The 15760-nt window shown below is 39.1% G+C and overlaps 1 protein-coding gene across 1 annotated transcript in view; it reads right to left on the reverse strand.

Annotated features, from left to right (window-relative positions):
* Positions 1 to 15760, reverse strand: part of LOC118022884 (zinc finger protein 585A-like) — a 59209-nt gene that overhangs the window by 40799 nt on the left and 2650 nt on the right. The window contains 2 exon segments of the mRNA XM_035023855.1: positions 3946 to 4041; positions 4457 to 4583. Of these exon segments, the coding sequence (XP_034879746.1) occupies positions 3946 to 4041; positions 4457 to 4574 (214 nt within the window). The 5' untranslated portion in view covers positions 4575 to 4583.

Here is a 15760-nt window from a genome sequence, read left to right on the forward strand (position 1 = left end):
TTCAACTGACTGAGCCACCCAGGCAACCCAATATTCATAAACTTTTAAAGTAAAAAAGAATAATGCTATACAGTATTTCCAAAAACAACAGGATTTACTTCTACCAAATTGCAAATTTTCTTTAAGCAAGAAAAATGTCACTTCTATTCCCTCTTTTCCTACATGCATAAAGTTTATAAAATGACTGCTCAATATCATATTTATTTTTTATTTTTTAAAGTTTTATTTATTTATTTGAGAGAATGAGAGATCATAAGCAGGGGGAAGGGGTAGAGGGAGAAGCAGACTCCCCACTGAGCAGGGAGTCCAATGTGGAACTCAATTCCAGGACCCAGAGATCATGACCTGAACCAAAGGTAGACGCTTAACCAACTGAGCCACCCAGATGTCCTTCAATATCATATTTAAACAAATATATGCCTCATTTAACTTCACAATATATTATGACTAAAATATCTGAAACATGCCCCTAAGATCTCAGAAATGTATTTTTTTTAATAAAGAAAAACAATTTCTTCTCTATCCCTCACATTTCAAATGAAGAATAATTATTTGGTGCCTTTCGTTTGTAATCTCACTTCTGCCCAATGAACTTTTAAGGTCCTTGAAGATGACATGTCAAATGTCACAGCCTTTGGTGGCTTTTTATCCTCCTGTTTTCACAGATATGTGCCACTGCTGACCTTTTTGATAATTAGGACTTGGTTTTCTGGCCCTGCACTCTCCTAATCCTCAGCCTTCATATCTAAGTTCTTCTTTACCTCCTCTTCCTCAGCACATACAATGAGGCTTTATTTGCAATCTCTCTGACAGTCTCCTCACTCCCACATTCCACCTACTGGCTCCACTTTGATAAATCCCATGGCTACATCTTTAAGCCTCACTTTCTTTTGATTTCTCTGTCTGTACCTTTTGGAAGTTATTTGTGGTTCCCCTATTATACAGTAAATTACTTAGGAACTTTTTTTTAATCATCTGGTAAAGTATTACGTACAAATTAGCAAACCAAATACTAATGAAAAGGAGGCTTGTGCAGGGGATATGTTTAAGGGGTAGATGAGAGGGACACCCTCCAACTTCTTAATCTAATTCTTTAAATGGCTTTCTCTGCATCTGACAAATTTTTGGCACTTTTTTTTTTTAAAGATTTTATTTATTCATTTGAGACACAGAGATACAGAGAGAGAGAGCATGAGCAGGGGGAGAGGCAGAGGGAGAGGGAGAAGCAGGCTCCCCACTGAGCCAGGAGCCTGATGTGGGGCTCGATCCCATGACCTGAGCCGAAGGCAGACGCTTAACCATCTGAGCCACCCAGGCACCCCCAAATTTTTGGCACTTTAACTTCAAAAATAAGTAGGCTAGATTTCATCCTTTTTATGGCTGAGTAATACTCCACTGTTTATATATACCACATCTTTAACCATTCGTCAGTTGATGGACATTTGGGCTCTTTCCATAATTTGGCTGTTGTAGATAATACTGCTATAAATATCAGGGTGCATGTATCCCTTAGAATTAGTATTTTTGTAAATACCCAGGAGTACAATTGCTGGATCATATGGTAGTTCTATTTTTAACTTTTTGAGGAGCCTCCATACTGTTTTCCAGAGTGGCTGTACCAGTTTGCATTGCCACTGACAGTGCAAGAAGCTTCCCCTTTTTCCATATCCTCACCAACACCTGTTGTTTCTTGTGTTGTTAGTTTTAGCCACTCCAACTCCTAATTATAGAGAACAAACTGATGGTTACCAGAGGGGAGGCGGGTGGAGGAGTGGGTTAAATAGGTGATGGGGACTAAAAGGTACATTTGTTGTGATGAACACTGGGTATTGTATGGAAGTGTTGAGTCACTAAATTGTACATCTCAAACTAACATTACACTGTATGTTAACTAACTGGAATTTATATCTCAGGCTGAATTCATGGGTGTTCAGAATGCTTTGATAGTTATCTAGCTAAATTCAAGGGACCAGATGAAATGAGGTCCCCTACTCTACCACCATCTTGCCTCCCTCCCAACTAACTGGAATTTAAATAAAAACTTAAAAAGATAAGTAGGCTAGCAAAAATAAATAAATGAGTTATATATCATCAAATGATTTTCAACAAGGATGTCACAGCTACCCAACAGGGAAAGGACAGTCTCTTCAACAAATGGTGCTGGGAAAACTGGATATCCACATGCAAAAGAATGAAGTTGGATCCTTACCTTATACCATACACAAAAATGAACTAAGAATGGACTAAAGTCCTAAAGATAAAACCTGAAACTTAAAACTCCTAGAAGAAAGCATAGGGGGAAGGCTTCATGACATTCCATTTGGCAATGATTTCCTGGATATGACACCAAAAGTAAAAACACAAAGATTGGACTACCTCAAACTTAAAAATATCACAACAAAGGAAACAGTCCAGAGAGTGAAAAGGCAATCTATGGGATGGGAAAAATATTTACTAACCATATACCTGGTAAGGAGTCAATATCCAGAATACACAAAGAATCCCTACAACTCAACAACAATTAAAAAAAAAAACCCAACCTGATTTAAAAGTGGGCAAAGGACTTGAATAGACATTTCTCCAAAAAAGAAATACAAATGGCTAACAAGCACATGAAAAGGTATCACTAATCATCAGGGAAATGCAAAACAAAACCATAACAAGATATCAACCTCATACTCATTAGGATGACCACTATCAAAAAAAGAACAGAAAATAAAGAGTGTTGACAAGGATGTAGAGAAATTGAAACCCTCATGCACTGTGGGTGGGAATGTTAAATGGTGCAGCCACTATGGAAAACAATATAGAGGTTCCTCAAAATATTAAAATAGAGGTGCCATATGATCCAGCAATTCCACTTCTGGGTATATATCCAAAAGAACTGAAAACAGGATTTTGAAGAGATATTTGCACACCCATGTTCATTGCAGCATTATTCACAATAGCCAAGAAGTAGAAGCAACCTAATGTCCTGACAATAGAATGGATAAAGAAAATATGGTATATACATACAATTGAATATTATTTGGCCTTAAAAAGGAAACCTGTCATATGCTACAACCTTCACATGGATGAACCTTGAGGACATTATGTGAAGTGAAATAACCCAGTCACAAAAAGACAAATAGTGCATGATTCCACTTATATGAGATATCTAAAGCAGTCAAACTCTTAGAAACAGAAAGTAAAATGGTTGCCAGGTGATGAGGAGGGGAAAGGGAGTGATTGTTAATGAATATAGAGTTTCAATTTTGCAAGATGAAAAAATTCTATAGCTCTTATATGCATAATTAATTCTATACTGAACACTTAAAAATGGTTAAGATGGCAAATTGTTATGTATGTTGTTTTTTTCTACCACAATAAAAATGAACATATTCTATAATCTGAGAAATTAAAAAATGAATAAATAAAACACTGAATCAAAGAGAAACTAGTAGGGGCACCTGGGTAGCTTAGTCAGTTAAGCATCTGACTTCAGCTCAGGTCATGACCTCAGGGTCCTGGGATTGAACCCCACATTGGGCTCCTGGCTCAGTGAAGAGTCTGCTTTGTCCCTCTCCCTCTCTCTCTGCTCCTCCCCCTGCTCATGCTCTTTCTGTTTCTTTCTTGAATAAGTAAAATCTTTTCAAAGAAGAGAGAGAAACTAGTAAAGAAATGGGGGCAGATTACTGGAAAGGAGCTAAAATAATATGAGTAATATTTAGAGAAAAGAATACATACATCAGAAGATGGAGAAACTATACAAGACCAAAAGAGAAAGAGGAACAGGGAAATAACTGGATCTTAATTATAGCCAGAACACTTGTCACTGGGGAAAAAAAGAGGACACCTCCCTCTTTGAAGAACATTCTGGACAGTCTTGCCTAAGGGCTATCATCTCACTGAGCAGGTGGTCTATTCCTGCAGCAGCTTCCCCCTCTCTAAGTTTCCCTCACCTACCTGGGTATAGGCTTTTTGGTGACTCTTTCTCAACAATCCAAGGCTCATTATCTTGTTCCAAAAAGGAAATCAAAGTTGGTTTAGGAAGAGAGAGTCCTGTTGACAACAACAAAAATGGAAATAGGACTTAGTTATGCCAAGGATATCCAAACTTCAGACCCAATTCCTTGGTAAAGAAGTGGAAAACTCAGAGAAATATGTCAAGATTGTCTAAAGAGTGGGGAAGATGAAGCTTTAGCCACAGTACAAAAGGACTGCCCATTTCCAATTCTACAAAGTTCAAATTGCTCTGTTCAGAAGCAGAAAGTCAGAATGGCATCCAGAAAATTTATAGCAGAGGATGGAGGCATTCTAGGTAGAAGAGTTTTTTTCAGTATCAACTACTTTTATGTACTGTTGTGTAAATTCAAAAAAACTATCCTATATGCATATACAAAAGTTGTCTATACACAGGTCTGTATATAAAGTGGAATCTTAATTACTGGGGGGGGGGGGGGGAGAGCATCCTTACCCAATGAAACCAAGTGGCTGTAGTTCTCCAACATCACATCTCTGTACAAGTTCCTCTGCTTCAAGTCCAGAAATTCCCACTCCTCCTGTGAGAAGTCTACAGCCACATCCCTGAACATCACTGCTTGCTGAAAAAACAAAGTTATATATTACTTATGAAATTCATATATCTCTACTTCACTAAACCCCAAATCTGATGAGGGATGACTTCCTGGTTCCTTGAGGGAAGTGCTCCTATTAAAAGATTGAGCACAAGGTTTGCCGATTGATTCATTGAATGAGTATGTAAAGATGTGAAAAGAAGAGAATGGTATGGAGCAAGGCTCTGGACTATGCGTCCCATCACTGTTGGAAGGGAGAAGCTTGGAACCAGGCTCCTGGATGGGGCTCAGTGTGAAAGAAAGTTTCAGGATAAGGAAATCTAATATAATGGCCTGGAAAGAAATTATTGTAATCCTGGAAAAAGAGAGAAAACCCCAATAACCTCAGTCATACTCAGGATTATAAGCACTATTCATTTCTACTCTTTTCTTTCTTCTCTCTTCAGCTTTATTCCCTCTTCCCTTGGAGACAGGCTTAGTTCAGAGAAGACAAAACTAAGGAAGGAAAAGAAAAGGCAGTGAGAAATAAGACTTGCTAACGGGTCTCTGAATCATCAGGTTAAATATGACTCCCACTACTACAAGAGTATTGGCCTTACAATAATTCATTAAGCTATATGTTTACATTGTGCAGTTTCCTGCATCTGTTACATTTTACAATAAAAATTAAAAAAAAATAAAAACTATCACTTTCACTCTCCTTCCTATTCCTACTCTCCTTGCCCATGCCATCTACTCACATACATAAACACAAAGGACATATGAGGGAATGTAGAACATAATGGCTGTCTCCTACACTAAGGACCAGTGTTATGCCCCTTGAATGAATGGCCTTCCAAACACACAGCAAAAAAAAATTCATCAAAGAACTAGAAAAACTTCAACTTGTAAGGACAAAGACAACCAATAGATGCAAATGCTAAAATGACACAGATGGTTGAAATTATCAATGCCTTTAAAGAAGCTTTTATAACCGTGCTGTTGAACACTCTTGAAATGAAGAAATATAGAAGATCTCAGATTCTGGGAGATGGCAGAGTAGAAGAACGAGCAATCTGTCTCCTCATCTAGACAACAATTGTGCTGGCAGAATCTGATGTAACTTTTAGAACTCTGGAGTCAGGGGCACCTGGGTGGCTCAGCAGATTAAGCATCCTACTCTTGATTTTGGCTCAGGTCATGATCTCAGGGTCATGAGATTGAGCCCTGTTGACATCAGTCTCCGTGCTGGGTGTGGAGCCTGATTAAGATTCTCTTCCTCTCCCTCTGCACCGCCCCACCCCTACAATTGGGTGTGCGCTCTTTCTCTTAAAAACAAACAAACAAACAAACAAAAACTCTGGAGTCTATTGAAGGCTTGCAGAGAAAGGCTTGTATAATAAATTCTAGTCACTTTTGGTCAATTTCAGCTCTTAGCCAAGTAGTAATATCCAATGGCCATCCCCAGCCAAGTGGCAGGCACCTGTGCATGTGTTCCTGCAGCTGCTGGCACATAGCTTCCAGGAGCCAGGGTGAGAGAAAAGGACCCTGTCCTCCCGATTTGGGGGATCTCTGCTCTGATTGCAGATTGTTGCTTCTGATCGGAGAGATGCAGACAAAGAAGCAGGTTACTGTTGCTACAATTCCTTCTTTGTTGCAAGCCCTTCCCTCTCCAGCTAAAGTGACTTCCAGATTTAAAAGACCAGCTCTCCCTATATGTTTCATTTTTCCCCTTTTGTGAGGACACATCAGAGTCTATGACATTCAAGAACAACGGTATATCATGGGTTGGGAGAACAAATATTGTTAAAATGTCTATACCACCCAAAGCAATCTATAGATTTAATGCAATCCCTATCAAAATACCAACAGTATTCTTCCCAGAACTAGAACAAACACTCCTAAAATTTGTTAAATTAATCTTTGACAAAAGAGGAGAGAATATACAATGGGGAAAAGACAGTCTCTACAACAAATGGTGTTGGGAAAACTCAACAGCTACATGCAAAAGAATGAAACTGGACCACTTTCTTACTACATAAAAACAAACTCAAAATGAATTAAAGACCTAAATTTGAGATCTAAAACCATAAAAATCCTAGGAGAGACCACAGGCAGTAATTTCTCTGACATCAGCTATAATAACATCTTTCCAGACAGGTCTCTCTTTTTTTTTTTTAAGATTTTATTTATTTATTCATGAGAGACAGAGAGAGAGAGAGGCAGAGGGAGAAGCAGGCTCCCAAGGAGCAGGGAGCCCGATGTGGGACCCGATCCCAGGACCCTGGGATCATGACCTGAGCCGAAGGCAGACGCTTAACCATCTGAGCCACCCAGGCACCCTCCAGACAGGTCTCTTGAGGCAGGAGAAATAAAAGCAAAAATAAACTATTGGGACTACATCAAAATAAAAAGCTTCTGCACAGCGAGGGAAACAATCAACAAAACTAAAAGGCAACCCAGGGAATGGGAGAAGATATTTGCAAATGACATATCTGATAAAGGGTTAGTATCCCATAAAATACATTATGATCACAATTCACAATTATTAGTTATGATAGTGCTTATCCACAAAAAGGAAAATGTCTCTTTTTTTTTTTGCATTATTGAGAGGGGCAGGCAAGTAACAGAAGGTAAGTATATTGTAATCTCACCATATTAAACTATAAAACCATGCAAGTAAAAATGTGGAAATACATTCTTGAAAATAATGAGTACTTCTGGATGATGAAATTATAGGTAATTTAAATCTGATTCTTTATAATCTCAAGTTCCTGATTGTTTTTCATTAAGTCTGTAATACTGTCATCAGAAAAACAGGCTATAAAGTCATTTTTATTTCGTGAAAAAAAAAATTAACCAGAGATAGGGTAGGAGCATCCTATATGGTAAGAAAATTATGAATAGGCTGTAAACACATGCCTGTGACAGGAATATGGGCCATTAAGAAAATCAATGTGACTGAAGCAAATACCACCAACATGTTTCAGAACATTAAAAAAATTACACAAACTCTGAAAACAATATGTATTAGTTGTAAAAAATTCTATTACATGGATATGGCCTGGATTAACTTGACCATATCCCCACTGTTGTTTTTGGATATTATCACCTTAAAGGTCATCCCAAGACTTTGATTTTAGGCCTGGTCTTTCACTGTAAAAAATGTTTTTATTACGGGGCGATTGGGTGGCTCAGTCGTTAAGTGTCTGCCTTCGGCTCAGGTCATGATCCCAGCGTCCTGGGATCGAGCCTCGGGCTCCCTGCTGCGCAGGAAGCCTGCTTCTCCCTCCCCCACTCCCTCTGCTTGTGTTCCCTCTGTCGCTGTGTCTCTGTCTGTCAAATAAATAAATAAAATCTTTAAAAAAAATGTTTTTATTATTATTATTTTAGCATGAGGGTCATGTCCCCCCCCCCTTGTGATTCTCAGGAAAGTATTGGGGTTGGGGGATGAAGCACAAAATCAAGTAGCTGCAGGGACGCCTGGGTGGCTCAATCGGTTAAGCGGCTGCCTTCGGCCCAGGTCATGATCTCAGGGTCCTGGGATCGAGTCCCATATCGGGCTCCTTGCTCAGTAGGGAACCTGCTTCTCCCTCTCTCTCCCTCTGCTTGTGCTCTGTCAAATAAATAAAATCTTTTAAAAAAATAAATAAAAAATCAAGTAGCTGCAGAAGTTGTACTTTACAGTTTGAAGGGGATTTTCATACCCTTGAAACTGCTCTAAGCTTAATAATTACTGCTCTAGATCACTTGAATACTGATCATCATCATCTTACTTGCAAGCACCATCATAACCTACTTCATATTTTCACTTCTCCTGATCTTTTTTTTTTTTTTTAAGATTTTATTTATTTATTTGTCAGAGAGAGAAAGAGAGACAGCACAAGCAGGGGGAGTGGCAGACAGAGGGAGAAGCAGGCTTCCCGCAGAGCAGGGAGCCCGATGTGGGGCTCTATCCTAGGAGTCTAGGATCGTGACCTGAGCCGAAGGCAGACGCTTAATGGGCTGAGCCACCCAGGCATCCCCACTTCTCCTGATCTAAAGCAAGAATCAAGTTGATATGGTCCAAGACAATACAGACTAGGCTGCCCAACCTCAGGCCAGAACTGGCTGCCGCTAAGAGTACTTGTTAAAATTTTCCGGCAAAAACGGTGCCCAAGCCCTGTCTCAGTCCCACTCCTCCCATCAAGAGAGGAGGGAGGTCAGAAGAGGCTGTCTCAGGGAAGGACTGGCCAGATGGGTCCTGAGTTATAGGGGTCTCCTGGGACAGAGTATTGGAGTCACAATGGCAGTCGGAGGCACTCCATGACCATACACGCAATGCCACGGTCACGGTAACAATCGCACACTCACCTCGCATACACACACGACATCTGTACTGTCATAGGCACCACCCACTAGCACACACGGTTTCTCGGAGATGAAGCACACCAGGGATACACACAGTCATACAGCAGAGACACGGGCTCCCCGCACCTACACACACACACAGTCACACAACGTCACAATCATACACCCGCCACGGGGACATGATTGTCAAACGCAAGATCACAGGCGCCGCACACCGTCACACACTCACACCCACCCGCGTCCACAACCTCTACCCCTCAGCCCGCTTGAGGCTCACGTTGCCTCACCTCGAGCCACTCCACGGTTAGCTCCAAACAAGCCGAGCTGAGCCACGCCTACCACAGTCTCCCCCGACTCTCGGCGGTCAGGTCGAAGTCCAGCTCGCGTGGGACCAAACTCAAAACTGTCGCAGTAAGTTGACTAGGGCCGCGGGACCTCTGGGAAATGTAGTCTGGAGCCAGACTGCGCGGAAAAAATGGCGCCGCCCGGGCGGGATCTGAATTCCTGTCCCCGCGCTTCAGGAATTTCGGTCTAGAATCCGATCGAGGGCTCCCAGGTGTGGCCCACCGGCCTGAGTGTGTGATTGATGCAGGAAAGAACTCCAAGTCCCTGAAGAACTTGATGTGGGAAGTTGCAGAGCTATCTGAAAACTGTGGTCTGGAGATGAAAACACCAGGAATCTGGTGGAAGGGACTTTGTACTCCACCAAGTCTGGGCATGGGACTTGGCCTTACTAGGGGTACTCAGAGGTTGATTTCCTGGGTAGGCATTTTTATGGTGGCTGAGATCTCAACCAAGTGGGTGATAAACACTGGGCATTTCAGACCCTGTTTAAAAAAAAAAGCAACACAAAATTCAACTGAGTCAATTTGAAGATTTGATTGACTTTACTGAATATTTTATCAGCAAAAGATAGGTTTATTTAGGAATAAAAGACAATCAAAGCCAAGGCAAAACCCTTAGGCAAGTCCAGGAAACAAAGGAGAGGTGGTGAGCTTTTTTTTTTAAGGACAAAAGAGTTAAGTTGGGAAGGCTGTTAAAAAAGTCCACTGGAGTAAACTGGGAGTTCAAAGTATGGTGGCTTCTCATTGGCTGAGCTGTTGCCCTGGGGATAAGGAAAGTCTGTTCTTTGACTGGAATAGTAGTTTCCACATGCAAGGTCAAGTCAATCTCTTCCTGCTGGGTCTGCAATTGACTACCAATGCTAGGACAAGAGTGTCCCTGCCCAAACCTCCTGAATCCATTTTAGTTAGGTTTCCCATTACTAATTTTCAAAGAACAATTCATGAATTGGGCAGCATCCCACCTGACAAGTAAATAGGAGCTCAAAGGAGCTGTGCAAAATGGAAGGCATTTATAGAATGATAGAGGAAAGGATAATGAAAGAAAGGATTACCTCATCTTCCTTTGCCTTATGTAGCAGATTACCTCATTGGTGCTGACCAGAAAACTCCAGACTGACCAGTTAAGACTATAGTGCCTTGTCGGGTTCTGCACTCAGTGCAGAGTCTGCTTGAGAGTCTCTCCTTCTCCCTTGGCACCCACCCCCCCTTGTGCTCTCTCTCAAAAAAAAAAGAACAATACAGAAATCTTGTGTATACTTAATGCAGTTTCTCTCAATGGTAACATCTTGCAAAATTATAGTATAATATCACAAGGTCTAAGTATATGACCTTGATATAGTCAAGATACAAAACATGCCCATTACCATAAGGATCCTTCATGTTTTCCTAGTCATACTCATTTCCCTCTCAACTTCATCCCCTCCTTAATCTCTGGTAACCACTATTCTGGTCTCCATTTCTACATTTTGTCATTTAAAGAATGTTATATATAGGGGCACCTGGGTGGCTCAGTCGTTGGCATCTGCCTTTGGCTCAGGTCATGATCCCAGGGTCCTAGGATCGAGCCCCACATCAGGCTCCCTGCTCAGCGGGAAGCCTGCTTCTCCCTCTCCCACTCCCCCTGCTTGTGTTCCCTCTCTCGCTGTGTCTCTCTCTGTCAAATAAATAAAATCTTAAAAATAAATAAATAAATAAAGAATGTTATATGTAAAATGGAATCATGCAGTAGATAATCTTTTATGATTTTTTTTTCACTCAGCATAATTCTCTATATATTCATACAGGTTGTTGTGTGAATCAATAGATCATTTCATATTATTGATGAGTAATATTCCATGGTATGGCTATACCACACTGTAATCATTTATCATTGGAGGATATCTGGATTGTTTCCAGATTTGAGTTATTATGAACAAAACTGCTACATTCAGGTACAGAGTTTTTAAAATTGTTATAAAATATACATAATATTTGTCATCTTAACTATCTTTAAGTGTACAGTTCAGTAGTGTTAAATACATTCACATTGTTGTACAACCAATCTCCATAACTCTTTTCATCTTACAAAACTAAAACTCTATGTTCATTAAATAAAAATTCTATTCCTCCTGCTCCCCATCTTCCAGCATCCACCATCTACTTTCTGTCTCTATGAATTGGACTACTCTAGGTACCTCATATAAGTGGAATCATACAGCATTTGTCTTTTTGTGACTGGATCATGTCACTTAGCATAATGTCCTTGAGGTCCATCCATATTGTAGCATACTGAAGAACTTTCTTCCTTATTAAGGCTGAATAATATTCTATGTAAATTTTGTGACACCGTTCATCCATCAATGGACACGTGGGTTGCCTCCACCTTTTGGCTATTGTGGATAATGCTGTTATGAACATGGGAGTACAAATATCTCTTTGAGAGCTTGTTCTCAATTCTTTTGTATATATACAAAATATACAAATTGCTGCATCATATGGTAATTTTTGGTGTTGGAAAACTGGACAGTAACATGCAAAAAATTAAACTGGACCACTCTCTTATGTCATGCCTAAAAATTAACTCAAAATGGATTAAAGACTTGAATGTAAAACCTGAAACTATAAAACTCCTAGAAATAAGCAGAGCTGTTACCTCTTTGATATTAGTCTTGGTGATGAGTTTTTGGATTTGACACCAAAAGCAAAAACAACAAGTAGACTAAATCAAATGAAAAAGCACAGCAAAGGAAACCATCAACAAAATAAAGAGGTAACCTACTGAATGGAAGAAAATATTTGCAAACTTTATATCTGATAAGGGATTAATATCCAAAATATATAAAGAAGCCATGCAACTCAACAGAAAAACAAACAAAAAATTTCAATTAAAAAACGGGCAGAGGACCCGAATAGACATTTTTCCAAAGACATACAAATGATCAATAACGGCATGAAAATGTGCTCAGCATATCAAGGAAATGCAAATCAAAACCACAATGAGATATCCCCTCATACCTGATAGGATGACTATTATCAAAAAGACAAGAAATAAGCATTGGCAAGGAAGTGGAGAAAAGGGATATTTTATGCACTATTGGTGGAAATGTAAATTGGTTAACCATTATGGAAAACAGTATAGACTTTCTTCAAATAATTAAAAGTAGAACTACCAAATGATACAGCAATTCCACTTCTGGGTATTTATCCAAAGGAAATGAAAACACTAACTCAAAAAGGTGTATGCACGCCATGTTCATTGCAGCACTATTTACAATAGCCAAGACGTGGAAGCAACCTAAGTGTTCATTAATGGATGAATGGAAAAAGAAAATATGATATATTTAGAAAGTGGAATATTATTTTGCCACAAAAAGAAGGAAATCTTGCCATTTGTGACAGCATGTTTGGATCTTGAGGGCATTATGCTAAGTGAAATCAACCAGACAAAGAAAGATAAATACTGTATGATCTCACAGAATCTAGAACAAAACAAAACCCAAATTCATAGGTACAGAGAACAGATTGGTGGTTGCCAGAGGTGAGGGGTGTGGGTGGGTGAAATGGGTGAAGGTGGTCAAAGGTCTAGTTATAAGTAAGTTCTAAAGATGTGATATACAGTATGGTGACAATAATTAGTACTATTGTTTTGTATATTTGAAAGTTGCTGAGAGGATAGATCTTAAAAATTCTTATCACGGGCGCCTGGGTGGCTCAGTTGGTTAGGCGACTGCCTTCGGCTCGAGTCATGATCCCGGAGTCCTGGGATCGAGTCCCACATCGGGCTCCCGGCTCGGCGGAGAGCCTGCTTCTCCCTCTGACCCTATCCCCTTTCATGCTGTTTCTCTCTCTCTCTCTCTCAAGTAAATAAATAAATAAAATCTTTAAAAAAAAAAATTCTTATCACAAGAAAAAAATTTGTAACTGTGTAGTGATAGATGTTAACTAGACTTATTGTGATCATTTCACAATATATACAAATATTGAGTCGCTCTATTGTAGAAAAAATCAGTTGTATTTATATACACTTGCAATGTACAACTGAAAGTGAAATTAAAAACAATTTCATTTACAACAGCATCAAAATAATAAAATATTTAGGAATAAATTTATTTATTTATTTAAAGATTTTATTTACTTGAGGGAGAGAGCACAAAGGCATGGGGAGGGGCACAGGGAGAGGGAGAAGCAGACCTCCTGCTGAGCAGGGATCCCGGGGCTCGATCCCAGGACCCTCTGGGATCATGACCTGAGCCAAAGGCAGACCCTTAACCAACTGACCCACCCGCCCCTACTTAGGAATAAATTTAACAAAAAAGTATAAAACTTAGAAAACTACAAAACATCTGGTTAAATAAATTTTAAAAGACTTAAGCAAATGGAAAAACATCCCAAGTTTATAGATAGGAAGACTTAATATTGTTAAGATGGTAGTACTCCCCAAGTTTGATCTATAGATTCAAAATAATTCCATCAGAATCCCAGATGACTTATTTGTAAAAACTGACAAGCTGATTCTAAAATTCATACGCAATTGCAAGGGATCCAGAAGAATCAAAACAACCTTGAAAAAGGAAAACAAAGTAGGAGGACTCCTACTTCTCTATTTTAAAGTTACTATAAGGACAATCACACACTATTATATTGGTACATGGATGGGAACATAGATCAATGGAATAGAATTGAGAGTGCAGAAATAAACCCAAACATCTATAGGATCAATCAATACTGATGATTCAGTTGAGAAAAATTGAGCAGGTTTTTAAATAAATGTGCTAGCCACCTGCAAAGAATGATGTTGGGCCCTTATCTCTTATCATTTATAAAAATTAACTCAAAATGGATCAGACTGCTAAGTTCAAGAGTTATAACTTTTTTAGCTTAAATTTTGTTAGTTAACATACAATGTAATATTGATTTCTGGAGTAGAATTCAGTGATTCATCACTTACATATAGCACCCAGTGGTCATCACAACAAGTGCTCTCTTTAATACCCATCCCCCATCTAGTCCATCCCCCACTCACCTCCCTCCATCAACAGTGTTTGTTGTCTACCATTGAGTTACTTATGGCTTGTTTCCCTTTCTCCTTTTTTTCTTTTCTCCCTTCCCATATGTTCATCTGTTTTCTTTCTTAAATTCCACATATGGGTGAGATCATATGGTATTTGTCTTTCTCTGACTTATTTCACTTAGCATAATACAAGGTAGGAAGACTTCTGTAAAACTCTCTGAAGAAAACACAGGAGCAAATCATCATAGTCTCAGACTACCAAAGGATACTTAGATATAACATCAAGAGCATGACCAACATGAAGCGGGGGAAATCGGAGGGGTAGACGAACCATGAGAGACGATGGACTCTGAAAAACAAACTGAGGCTTCTAGAGGGGAGGGGGGTGGGAGGATGGGTTAGCCTGGTGGTGGGTATTGAGGAGGCACATTCTGCACGGAGCACTGGGTGTTATGCACAAACAATGAATCATGGAACACTTCATCTAGAACTAATGATGTAATGTATGGGGATTAACATAAGAATAAAAAAAATAATAAATAAAAAATAAACATAGGGGTGCATTAAAAAAACAAAAGAGCATGACCAACAAAAGAATTAGATAATTTTCATTTCAAGATCATTAAATATTCTGTGCTTCAAAGGACACCTTCTAAGAAGTGAAAAGACATCCCACCAAATGAAAGAAAATATTTGCAAATCATGTATCTTTTAAGGAACGTCTATCCAAAATATACTGACAACTCAATAATAGGCAACTAACTCAATTTTTAAATGGGCAAAGGATCTGAATAGACATTTCTCCAAAGAAGGTATACAAATGACCAATAATTGTATGAAAAGACACTAAACATCTTTAATGATCGGGGAAAAGCAAATCAAAACCACAATGATATATCACTTCACACCCACTAGAATGGCTATAATTTTAACAAATGGAAAAATAGCTGTTTTCAAGGATGTGGAAAAATTGTAACCCCCAAACTGTATGACTGTCCTCATTATCTAAGAACATTTTTATCACCCCAAGAAGAAACCCTATACCTACCAGCAATCACTCCCAATTTGTCCTAACCCTGCCAACCCTAAGTAACTCTGATTTACTCTCTGTATCTATAGACTTGCCTATTTTGGATATTTCTTATAAATGAAATGTGGTCTTCTGTGACTGGCTTCTTCACTCAGCATAATGTTTTCAAGGACTATCTGTGTTGTGGCATGTATTTTTTATTGCCAAATTATATTGTATGGATATACCACATTTTTTTTGTCCATTCATCTATTTATAGGCATTTGGGTTGTTTTCACTTTTGGCTATTGTAAATAATGCTGCAATGAACAATCGTGTGCAAATTTTTGCACAAATATACATTTCCAGTGTTCTTGGGTGTATGTATAGGAGTGGAATTATGGGATCATACAGTAACTCTATGTTTAATATTGGCCTCAAAGAATGAGTTGGGAAGTGTTTAATGTAATAGCTTTCGGGGACTTATTTTGTGTAAGCTTTATACATGTTTCCCTTGATCCATATGGCACTC

The sequence above is a fragment of the Mirounga leonina genome, unplaced genomic scaffold (assembly GCF_011800145.1).
Source record: "Mirounga leonina isolate KUSES-001 unplaced genomic scaffold, KU_Mleo_1.0 Mir_177, whole genome shotgun sequence".
NCBI classification, from domain to species: Eukaryota; Metazoa; Chordata; class Mammalia; order Carnivora; family Phocidae; genus Mirounga; species Mirounga leonina.